At 37.1% G+C, this 12,462-nt stretch overlaps 1 protein-coding gene across 3 annotated transcripts in view; it reads left to right on the top strand.

Annotated features, from left to right (window-relative positions):
* Positions 1-488: 488 nt before the first annotated feature.
* rbl2 (retinoblastoma-like 2 (p130)) overlaps positions 489-12,462 on the top strand; it is a 33,325-nt gene continuing 21,351 nt past the window's right edge. For 2 of the 3 annotated variants that reach the window (XM_055007044.1, XM_055007052.1), the window contains exons 1-6: positions 489-805; positions 4,720-4,850; positions 5,806-6,006; positions 7,367-7,431; positions 8,673-8,801; positions 10,562-10,722. In XM_055007044.1, coding sequence (XP_054863019.1) covers positions 668-805; positions 4,720-4,850; positions 5,806-6,006; positions 7,367-7,431; positions 8,673-8,801; positions 10,562-10,722 — 825 coding nt within the window. In that variant the 5' untranslated portion in view covers positions 489-667. The remainder of the gene's footprint in view (positions 806-4,719; positions 4,851-5,805; positions 6,007-7,366; positions 7,432-8,672; positions 8,802-10,561; positions 10,723-12,462) is intronic. The other variant, XM_055007040.1, reaches the window with a different exon arrangement.

Below are 12,462 nucleotides of genomic sequence, written 5' to 3'. Positions count from 1 at the left end.
CATAAAAACTAACCTTTAAAATTCAAATTATTTTAGTATGTTATTGCAACTTTTACTCAAGTAACTGCTGGCTGCCGGTTTGGTTTAAGTAAACTTCACTAATTTGTCCCTTTTTAATATAGTTTTAGACATCTGTATACGTAAAGTTTGGTGTCTGCTAAGCAAATATTTCGTCTGCAAACGTAATAAAAGAAAGTCGAAGGTTGAAATACAAGCTTAACCTCTTTTCATAAACCTGTACGTGTTGCGTTTTATTGACCGCGGACTTTAAAATTCATTATTCTAAGACCTTTTCACGTGGAGTTTCGTTTAAAGTCCAGCGGACAACAACAACAGGAAGTAGTAGTAGTAGCGGGATTGCCCCGCCCACTCACATTGCGCTGCGGCTGCTGCCATTCGCTAACGCACTTACGCACAGAAGTGACGTCGCGCTCCGCGGTTGGCGGACGTCCTTACGTACGCAGCGTCTCCGCTCCGTCGTACCTGTCAGTAAGAGAACATTTAAATGGCCACGGCGTAGAGCAGAGCAGCTCCGTCGCCGTAATATCGCCGTTATTCTGGCCAACAGCCGCCCGAACAGCGAATCTACCCGCTGTCGGCCGCACTCTCCCTCCGTTAAAGCTGCCTTTTATCCGCTAACTTTCCCCCGCAAAGCTAAAAAGAAAACATGAGCGACGAGGAGGAGTTCTTACAGAAAGCCCGGACCGGGTTTGAGGATCTCTGCCGAGCCCTGAATATGGACGAAGAGGCGAGTACGGAGGCGTGGAAGACCTACGAGAACATCAGCAGGAACTTCACTCTGGAGGTAAAAACTAAACCCAGGCGTCTAACTCAGGTCTGTGTCCGTGTTTCTGCCGTTTGTGATCCAGCCGGACTTAAAATTCACCGCAACACCGCAGCTAGCTAAAGCTCCGATAAGCTAGCTGAGCCGCAACAACAGCTAAGACTGTAGAAAGAAAACAAAATCTAGTCCTCTGGTGTGAATGACTTATTAAGAACAGCTTAAAAACAACATTTCCAAAGTGCAGGAGGAGATAAACGTGATGCTGTTTTCCAACGCTGACACCACATCATGTAAACACACATGTAGCTGGACATGCCTACAGTTAAGGGGAACTTAAATGCTGTTGGACCTCTAAGATAAAACCTTACCGCTGTTTAAAATCCACTTTCTCTGTTTTATGTTCTAATAGAACAAACTAACTTTCCTCTAAACTAAATAAAACCAGGTCTGCGTTGAAATAACACTAAACCTGGACCAGACAAACAGGGAGAGTTTAAAACAGTTTTTAACACAATTTAAGTGATGAAAACATTTATTCTTTTAGTGCAAACTTGAAAATGTATGTTTTAGTATGTTTTTTTTCATCTAGACCACAACAGACCAGGTATACATCAAAAACCGCTAAACAAAGTTGGCGAGATTATCCCACAGAAGCTGTGAACAGTTTAAAACACAGTTTCAGATACTAGAAACTTTTAAATAAATTGATGAAGAACAGTTTTACAGTTTTTTATACATTCAGACCACAATTTAAGGTTCCCTCCATTTTCTCCCTGAACTCCCAAGCAGAAGCCAACTTCAGCCCAAGTTTAGGTTTAAAACTGGTGCATTTAATTGAATCTTAAGAACAATTTACATAGTTTCCGGTATGTGAAACCTTTATTCACATTTTATAAAACATGAAGAAAATAATGAGTTAGCACCTTTTTTATCTTCTTGTTTCTTTCTACTTGTTAAATCCAGGCTAGTTTTCTTTCTAGAGAAGTTACAACCTGTTTTAAATAAGGTTTCACTTTGAGGAAAACAGAAAATGGTGCAATTTTGCAGTTTGTTTTTCTTCTAAATTGTAGTCATGTCAGTTGAAGTCTACAAAAAAAAACACTAATCCTAGACTAGATCAACAGAGAGAGTTTAACCCTGTAGAACCCAAATATAGAAAAAAAATGAGCAAAAATAATAGCTTATCTATCTATCTATCTATCTATCTATCTATCTATCTATCTATCTATCTATCTATCTATCTATCTATCTATCCTGAAGACATCAAAACCATAAAAGAATACATATGGAATTATGTTGTAAACAAACAAGTGTTAATCTTCAATATTAATCTACAATGTAGAAAATAATACAAATAAATAAAAACCATTGAATGAGAAGGCGTGTCCAAACTTTTGTAGTAATGTATGTATAAATAGTAAATATTAAATATATTAAATAATAAATATATATATATAATAAAATATTTTTGCAACAGTGGGTTTTACAGGGTTAAATAGGGTTTAAAACACAGTTTCAGATGATTCAAACCTTTATTCTTGGAGTGACAATACACACAAAAAACATACATATATATGCATGTGTGTGTGTTGTTTTTGTCGTTTTCTTTCACGCTTTTGTTATTTTTTATCTCGTTTGTGTCCTTTTTTTGGTGCTTTGTAACTTTTTTGTAGAATTTTTTTGTCTCTTGTTTTGTTTCATGTCGTTTGTGTCTCATTTTTGTAATATATTGTCTTGTTTTTGTTCTTTTTTTGTCTGACTTTTGTCGCTTGTCTCACATTTTTCTCCTTTTGTTTCTCGTTTTTGTTGTTTTGTATTGCCTTCTTGTCTCGTCTTTTTTGGTCTATTGTTTTGTCATTTTGTTCCTTTTTTGTCATTTTTTTGTCTCGTTTGTGTCTATTTTTTGTCGCTTTGTGACTTTTTTGTCTAATATTTTTTTTCTTTGTTGTATTTCCTTTATTCGCGTCCCGGCTTTCCCGGGATCTTTCTGCATGGAGTTTGCATGTTCTCCCTGTGCATGCGTGGGTTCTCTCCGGGTACTCCGGCTTCCTCCCACAGTCCAAAAATATGCTGAGGTTAATTGATCATTCTAAATTGCCCGTAGGTGTGAATGTGAGAGTGATTGTTTGTCTCTGTATGTAGCCCTGTGACAGACTGGTGACCTGTCTAGGGTGTCCCCTGCCTTCACCTGAGTCAGCTGGGATAGACTCCAGCCCCCCCATGACCCTAGTGAGGATTAAGTGGTGTATAGATAATGGATTGATGGATGTATTTCCTTTAGGGAACTCATAGGTGTCTTGGTGGTCTTTCTGTTTTTTTTTTTTTTGTTTTTTTTTTTAACATCTAGTCCACTTCAGACCAGGTCTACTTCAAAAAACAGTAAACCTGGACCTGTCAAACTTGGACTAAATGAACATGGAGAGTTTAAAGACTATTTCAAACACAGCCTGAAATGTTTATTCTATTTGTGAAAACAGAACCCAGTCAACCTCCTCTGGTCCAGATCAGCTTCAGTTTCTCTTCACTGTGAACCAGAAACTAACTTCACAGATGTGTAACTTAAATAAATAAATGTGGAGGAGCAGGAAGCCACTGGAGGGGAGGATTTCTAACAGCGTAACACAACACTCCTCACCGATGATTAATGACGCTTCCTGCTTATTAAATAAAGTTCAGGTTATTTATAGCCTGAGGTTCTTTAATTACAGACCTGTAAAGTAACTTAGTACAAGTTTGTCAGTGCTGAACTTCAAGCTTGGTTTGATAAGATGAGAATATTAGTTGCAGCACTGATATGACTGAAAACAGAACAAAAAGCTGTATGTCGCAATATTTGTGGATGAGAAATTAACCCTCTGATGCAAAATATGGATAAAAAGTGAGCTCAGTCAAAAAAATAAGTATTTTATGCTCAAAATTTAAAGATTTCCTCAAATAAATTATGCTTAAACAGTCACAAATACTCATTCTAATGTCTTTATTAGTTTTCCTATTAAAAATGTTTTTATCCAACATGGGTTAAAATGATAATTTCATATTCTCACTGTGATTTGACAGAAACCTTTAATTTTTAAAGAATATTTTTATTGTTTTAACCTGTCTAACTTTCTTGCTTTTACTTAATTAATGAATTTATAGCAATCTGTTGACCTGTGATATTCCCCAGTAAATAAAAAATAACATACTATACAATTTGTAAATACATCATTCTATTTAATTTCTTATTGACAGCATCATTTGATCGTGTTTGTCAGGTTTAAAAATGCGTTTGCTGCTGCTTTCCCCCGGTCAAAAATATGACATAAATATTCAGCAGATATGTGTTTTTATGTTCTTTCTGATTTTAAATGTAGCTCAGAGGACGGGAGGATCGTATTCCTGCAAACAAAACAAACCTCTGACTTTGTGCTGTGCAGACATGAAACTGGAATATTGTTTTAATTATTTTAATTTACTGTGCATATTAAAAGCATTGACAGTTCTGCTACATGTTTTTTTTTTATATCTATGGTCCCAGGATCAAATCAGAAAAAAAGACTGGGACTGCAAAGCTGTTAAGATTATTTAAACATGCCTGTGGATTATTATATTTATATGTATCTGTTGCTTATTGTTGTTTACTTTTTTTTTTTTTTTTTTTTTTTTAGATATTTTTCCCTTTTTTTGCTATGTATGTTTTTGCTCATTGGATAGAAACATAAACCAGAGTCTCATGTGCATATAAACGGATATTTAGCTGAATTTGTATGGGATGTTCCATTAAATGAGAAGGTGTGTCCAAACTTTAGACTGGTAGTGTATGTTGCTTTAGTTTAAATTGAGGTGAAGCCTGGATTGTTGACATCTTCCTGTTACATCTGATTTATTTCAGTTACCAGGATTTCTATTGTTTATATGTGTATATGCTAATAAAAGTTCTAATCTAATCCGTGCAGGGCAGTGAGCTGCACTGGCTGGCCTGTTCTCTCTACGTGGCCTGCAGGTCCTCAGTGCCGACGGTGGGAAAAGGAACCGCCGACGGAAACTACGTCTCTCTGACCAGAATCCTCCGATGCTCAGAAATGAGGTCTGTTCGTTCGTTTACTTCATTAGAGATATAACTGCACACAAGATTTTGAAACGTAACATATACTGTAGAGAAACGCTTATTTTATCAGTGCTGGATTATTGGGATATTTTACACGTTACAAGACACTTTATTTGTATTTTACCCCCAACACGACCTCATTACCACCTTTTAATGTGGGCCTTTACCAAACACACTGGAATGATTGGATTATGGTTTAGAAAATCCTCCTTAACTCACTCTGCTCCTGCAACCTGGAAGAACCTGGAGAACAAACTGGACTCATTCTGATGCTTTTGGGAAATTCAGATTTTATTTTCATTTTACTTCCAGCTGGTCTTGTGTTAGTTGAATCAAGTGTCTTAATTCTTAAATTCTCTGATCAATATGTTTTTATTATTAATTTACAAACATTGTCTTTTAATATTTTTTCGTTATCGAAGTTGGTTATTTGTGTGCCAACACCTTTTATTGTCGGTCAACTAAATGAGGCCTTTAAACACTGAGTGACGGAGTCATAGGTGTCTTGGTGGCCTCCCTCACTAGTCTCTTTCTTCTTAATTCCTTCAGGGGAGTCATGGGTGTCTTGGTGGCCTCCTTCACTAGTATCTTTCCTGTAAATTCCTTCAGAGGAATCATGGTGTTCTTGGTGGCCTCCCTCACTAATGTATTTCTTGTAGACTCCTTCAGAGGAGTCATAGGTGTCTTGGTGGCCTCCCTCACTAGGCTGTTTGACATGTAAGAGTCTTTTTTGTAAATTCTTGTCAAAACCATTTCCATTAAACACCTTTGTTTGACGGTGACCAAACTAAAAAAAACTTGGGTGCAAAGGTGTTGTCTGTTTTGATGAATTTGAATTAAACAAATGAGCCAGCTTGGGTTTGATATACGATCAATAAATCAGCGTATAGAGATGTTTCTCCTCTCTGATCAGTCACTGATTGATCTATTGCAGCCTGATCGAGTTCTTCAATAAGATGAAGAAGTGGCAGGACATGGCCAGCCTGCCGCAGGACTTCCGTCAGAGCACCGACAAGCTGGAGAGGAACTTCACCGTGTCGGCCGTCATCTTCAAGAAGTACGTTCCCATCTTCAAGTCCATCTTCAAGGCGCCGTCGGAGGAACCGCCGCGAGTTCACCGCAGCCGCAAACAGAGGTGGGAAAAACCACGACTTTATACTTTTAATATCACTGACAACATGTCAACCTTTGTTTGCATTTTTTCCTTTAATGCAACTTTACATTATTGTAATTAATGTTTATGTAATTTAATTGTTTCCTGCCTCCCTCAGTTGTGTCTGAGTCTGTTTGTCTTTATCCATATATATTTATTTACTGGTGTTTTGGTTCTTAAAAGGAACAAATTTAATATATTTTCAGTGTTTTTATTGTAGACAAGTAAAAAATGTAAACATTTTTGTACTAAATCCATCTACTTTAAACCATAATCCACATCTGCATCATAGTAGCTGCTCTGTTGTCTTTTTAACAGATAAGAAGAGACTATTTCCTTACATTGGTATTTTTATAGTCTGGAAATAATACAAGTGGCACATAGTTTAATTTGTAAAACTAACAAATACAACAACAGACACGTGTTATAGGTACACTTTTCAGGCAAAAGGACTCGCAAAGTCAGGGTCAAAAAACCAAATTAAAAAAATCAATACAACAAAAAGAAGTACTGAGGAAAGTGCAGAGAAAAAAACGTGCAGAAAATAAAGTTTTAATCAAACTTCCAAGATAAAAAATTTAGTTTTTGTCAAGGGATCAGACATTTTTGCTGAACAGACAGCTGTTGCACTACAGTGCTTTCCAGCTAATAATATAATATAATATGATATGATATGATATGATATAATATAATATAATATAATATAATATAATATAATATAATATAATATAATATAATATTATATTATATTATATTATATTATATTATATTATATTATATTATATTATATAATATAATATAATATAATATAATATAATATAATATAATATAATATAATATAATATAATATAATATAATATAATATAATATAATTTCCTTTACAAAAGTAACCTAACCAGTGTAAATATTAGGATTAAGACTCTATAGAGATATTTATGGTATGAATATACCTGCGTAATGTACATAGTAAGAACAGAAACCCTACAAAAATTATATAAAATACTACTTTACCTAGCTATAATACTTAAAAAGGCCTAAGACAGTATTATTAATTATGGAGATTAACCAACCTAATTTAGATAAAAGACTCTAAAGTATTAATATTTATGAAGATTAAACTGATTTGAATTGAACTAATATTGTGACTCAAAAATCTACATGAAAACTCAACAAATCCAAGAATTTCCTGGATGCCCTATAAGCAAGATTTGTTTTTATTCTTACTTTCTCTATATTGTTTTCTGGTTTTTGTGTGTTTTTATTTTGTATAATTGTGCAGCTGTGTTCCCAGGTTGTAACTTTAAAAACTGTCCTTTTTAAACATCACGTCTTTGTTTTGCAGACGCCATCCGTGCACCGTGACCGAGGTCTTCACCTTCTGCTGGGTGTTGTTCGTACATGCTAAAGGTAAAAATCTCCTACTTAATGCTTTGTTTTCTGGGACTTTAACATGAAAACTGAGAGCAGCTCAGCTATCAAACAGGTTTCACTCTTGGTAGTTACTCTGTTTTCTGAATTCTAAGCAGTTTAAGGTTGTTTTTCTTTTTTTGCTGACTGCAGTATAGAGTCCTGCACCTCTATGGAAACAGCACAACCATGACTAGAAGCAGAGAACTCAAGTGTCTTTTTTGCAGTATGTCACAGTTATAATGCCATAAAGCATTAAAAAAAAGTGAAATTATTTTACCTATTTTACAATATTGAAAAAGTACCGTAATCCACATGTACAGCATTTTTCCAAATGTCCATAGATATTACAAATACTGGTAAATAATGGGGACTCTGCATGTTATAGATATTTTTACTACGTTTTTTCAACCTCTGTAAACTACTCTGTTCATCGTCTGTAGAAAGCTGTTTCTCCATGCTGAATGTATCTCCAACAACTTGCTCCTCTGTTCACTGTTTCTGAGCCATGATGCATTTATTTTACTGACCCATTATGTTTTCCCTCTAAGTCAAAACTTGTTCGAAATGAAGTGAAACTTGCCCAAAGTAACATAAAAATTCCAAAAATGAATTAAAAATTTGTCCAAAATAACATGAAACTTCTCCAAAATCACATAAAGTTCTCTAAATGGACTCGAAACCCGTCCAAACTAACTCAAGAACTGTCCAAAATAATTTTAAAAATACCCCAAATTGCTTTAAACTTATTCAAAATGACTCAAAATAAGTTTCAAATGACAACTTTCAAGTAATTTTGGACATATTTTTTTGTCATTTTGGTCAATTTTGAGTTCCACAAGTGTTACAAATACATGTACAAGGTTTGTCAACTATTTTTCACATAAACAACACATTATTAACTATTTTTACTTATACTGAGCAAATAAACACTTTCCCCTCTAATTAGCATCAAGCTGTTCTACATTTCTTGGACATATCAGGAATTTTGCAGCTAATATTTCAGTTTTAATTTGACATTAATACAAGAGTGACTCAAGGTATCATTATTACTGAAAGGAAAAGTGTTGGTGCAAATTTCTTTTCACTTTTCACTCCTTGTTCAGTCTTTCTACTCAGTCTAAAGACTAGTTTGAACCTGCCTGCACAGATTTGGCACTGCCTTGATCTGCTGTGCCAACTTAGCCTGCAGACACAATAATTCACTCATATTTTTATTTCCTCCATTGCTTTTTGTTCAGGGAACTTCCCCATGATCAGCGACGACCTGGTGAACTCGTATCACCTCCTCCTGTGTGCCCTCGACCTCGTCTTCACCAACGCTCTGCTCTGCAACGCCAGGAAAGACCTGCTCAACCCAGATTTCAAAGGTACAGCTCAGTTTTGAAGCACTGCAGCCAGAAAATACACAAAGAAATCAACATTTAAAACTCACTGAATGCTTCACAACATCAGCTGCAACTAGTATTAAGTTCAGAATTGTGACTGTAGAATATCAGAATCAAATACCTGTATGCAAATATTTGTTTAGTCACCAAGAACATGTGTACGGTTAATTTTAGTGCACGTGTCAGATAAGAAAGTTTTTAATACTGAATACATTACAGTACAGTACATAGAATCATGGTCAATTTAATTACTTTATTTGACAAGCATGCACAAAACAAAGACTCTTTAATGTCAAAATGCAAACAGATTCCTACGAAGCCATGGCAAATTAATAAAAATTGCAAAAGTATTTACCCCCTCTAAAATGAGTCACCTGGTTATGTGAAATCTTGGCTAAAGTTCACCTGAAGGCATGACGGCGACTTGGAAGTCAATCGGAAGGAGGTTCTTGAACTGGGAGAAGGTTCTGAAGGAAAATCTAAATTGAGCCTTTTTGCCCGAATGTTCAGTGGACATCAAACACTGTACATCATCAGAAACTCACCATCTCCACTGTGAAGCATGGTGGTGGCAGCATCATGATGTGAAACGTGGTGGCAGCATCATGACTTGAAGCATGGCGGTGGTATCATGATGTGAGGCATGGTGGTGGCAGCATCATAATGTGGTGATGTTTTTTCGACAGTAGGCCTTCAAGGGGGTAAATAACTTTCGTAGGCAGTGTATTTTTAATTTTAATGGTTCTTTCAAGCGGTACTTGATCATTTTTGTTCACAAACACTGCTGTACATTAAAATCAATATATTGTTATGTATCATGTAAGCCTTACAGTATTAATAATTATTACATAAATTGTTGGTGTGATACAGTGTAGTTTTACTGATTCCTGTCAAATCTTTGATGCTGAACCTCTTTAACCACATCCCCCCCACTCATAATTCTGCTCACAGGATTGTGAAACGTGATGGTGAATGGTCATAAAATGAAATAGGAAACCTGCTTATCAGCCACGCACAGCGTTAAATCAAACACGTGAAATAAATCAAAAGTTTCGCTGAACAAATTCCACCCAGAAAAAGCTGCAGCGCCGTCTGTCAGTGCTGGCCTCTCATCCTGTTGACTCCTCATGTTTCCTCCCCTTCCCCTGATCTACACCTCCATCTATAAACATTGTTTATTGTCGAGAAAGGAAGCTGCTCTGCTCTCTGAAAAATGACACCACTGTGAAGCATTTAAACCCTAAAAATTCTCAGATCCCGTCAGTAACAGCTGCACTAATAAGATAAGATAAAATCTGATCAATCCCGAAGGTAATTCTTCTGCCAGATATTGCTCAAAAAAACAAAAAATGACATAAGAAATGCAGTGCATAAAAAGTAGAAAAGGGATAAGATAAAAGTGCAATACGTTACTAAATTTCAATAAGTAAATCAAAATAAGGCTAGAATACAACAGTAAAACATAATGCTGACAATTATACTGAGGTAATGAGTGATATGACACATGATAATGAAAAATTAGATGTACAAATCTCTGGATCTATGGATCAGACACACTTTGAGGGTTTAGAAATCCAACAGATCTTTGTGTCTCCATCAGCAGGTCACAGTGAGATCTGAAATACTGCAGCAGAAGCTAAACAAAACCGTAACTTAGAAAAGGGAAGAGGAGGCTAAATGTGGAGCAAAATGCACAAATACTGGGTGAATTGTGATTGGTTCTCGTGGTTTGTCCTCTGCAGGTCTACCGGAGGACTTCAGCAGTAAAGACTTCAGGCCATCCTCGGGTCCATTCTGCTTCATCGAGCAGCTGTGTGAGCTCCATGACGGACTGGTTCTGGAGGCCAAAGGAGTCAAAGAGCACTTCTGGAAGCCCTTCATCAAGAAACTCTTCCACAAGAGGGTAACAAACACCTCCTGACACCTACACCGATCAGGCATAACATTAAGACCACCTGCCTATTATTGTGTTGGTCCCCTTTTCCTGACCCGTTGATTCATGGACTCCACTAGACCCTTAAAGGTGTATTGTGGTGATTCTTTGGAATATATTTTTTTCAATTCTTTCAAAACTGTAAAAACAAAAAAGAAAAACACCTCTCTTTCATGTGAGGCTTGGAAAACAAATAGCAAAACACTGCAGCTTTTCACACCCCTAACCATATGTGAAGTGGATTAAAATGTCTTGGACTAACAGAGTATGCTTTTTTGACAAAACCGATCAGCCAACATGTTCAATTAGTTCAATAGATAACACTGAAAGGAATGCTTATACTCTCTTAATTGTATCATCAATTTCTAAAATCTGGTCCTTCATTTGGTTCCATTGCTCAGGATTCGGGGAGATACCCTTTTTCCCTGGCTTCATCTCCCCATCTTAGTTTGTCTTGGCACCAAAACGTTAGCAGCAGATTCTTTAAGTCCTGGGATTTGTGAGGTGGGGCTTCCATGGATCAGACTGGTTTGTCCAGCACATCCCACAGATGCTGGACTGGATTGAGATATGGGGAATTTGTAGGCCAAGTCAACACCTCAAACTGGTTGTTGTGCTCCTACCACCATTACTGAACCATTTGTGGTTGGTGGCGCGGCGCATTATCCTGCTGAAAGAGGCCACAGCCATCAGGGAATACTGTTTCCATGAAAGGGTCTACATGGTCTGCAGCAATGCTTAGGTAGGTGGTATGTGTCAAAGTAACATCCACATGGATGGCAGGACCCAAGGTTTCCAGCAGAACATTGCCCAAAGCATCACACTGCCTCCACCGGCTTGCCTTCTTCCCATAGTGCATCCTGGTGCCATGTGTTCACCACCTGGTTATCCACATGATGTAAAAGAAAATGTGTTTCATCAGACCAGGCCACCTTCTTCCTTTGCTTCGTGGTCCAGTTCTGATGTCTATTCTTGGTCTTTCTGCGGTGCACAGGGGTCAGCATGGACACCCTGACTGGTCTACAGCATTGTGTATTCTGACACCTTTCTGTCAGAACCAGCATTAACTTCTTCAGCAGTCGGAGCAACAGCAGCTCATCTGTTGGGTCGGACCACACGGTCCAGCCTTCCTCCCTACCTGCATCAATGTGCCATGGCCGCCCATGACCCTGTATCCAGTTCACCACCGTTCTTTCCTTGGACCCCTTTTGATAGATCCTGACCACTGCAGACCAGGAACATCCCACAAGAGCTGCAGTTTTGAAGATGCTCTGACTTACTCATCTTGTCAAACTCCCTCAAATCCTTACACATTTTTCCTGCTTATAACATCAACTTTGAGGACAAAATATTCACTTGCTGCCTAATATATCCAACCCACGAACAGGAGATAATCGGTGTGATTCACTTCACCTGTCAGTGGTCAAAATGTTATGCCTGATCGTTGTTTACTGCATGTTGTATACATACGCTGGGATTCACAAAAATGTTTAAGACTCGTGAAGTTTGTTAGCCACCAGGATGGACATTTAGCTAATGTCGCGTTCGAGATCTACATCCAAGATCCTTGTTGTCTGACCCACTGACATATTAGCCTGCACATACTGGTGTGAAATCATTTATTTGTTCTCCAAAACAGACTTCAGTCCCAACAAACACACCTTATGCATTGAATTGGTGTTTATCTGAGTTAGCAGCACTGTTTTAAGT

Source organism: Amphiprion ocellaris, chromosome 3 (assembly GCF_022539595.1).
Source record: "Amphiprion ocellaris isolate individual 3 ecotype Okinawa chromosome 3, ASM2253959v1, whole genome shotgun sequence".
NCBI lineage: Eukaryota > Metazoa > Chordata > Actinopteri > Pomacentridae > Amphiprion > Amphiprion ocellaris.
Note: the sequence above shows the minus strand (reverse complement) of the source record. Positions and strands in the feature narration are given on the sequence as shown.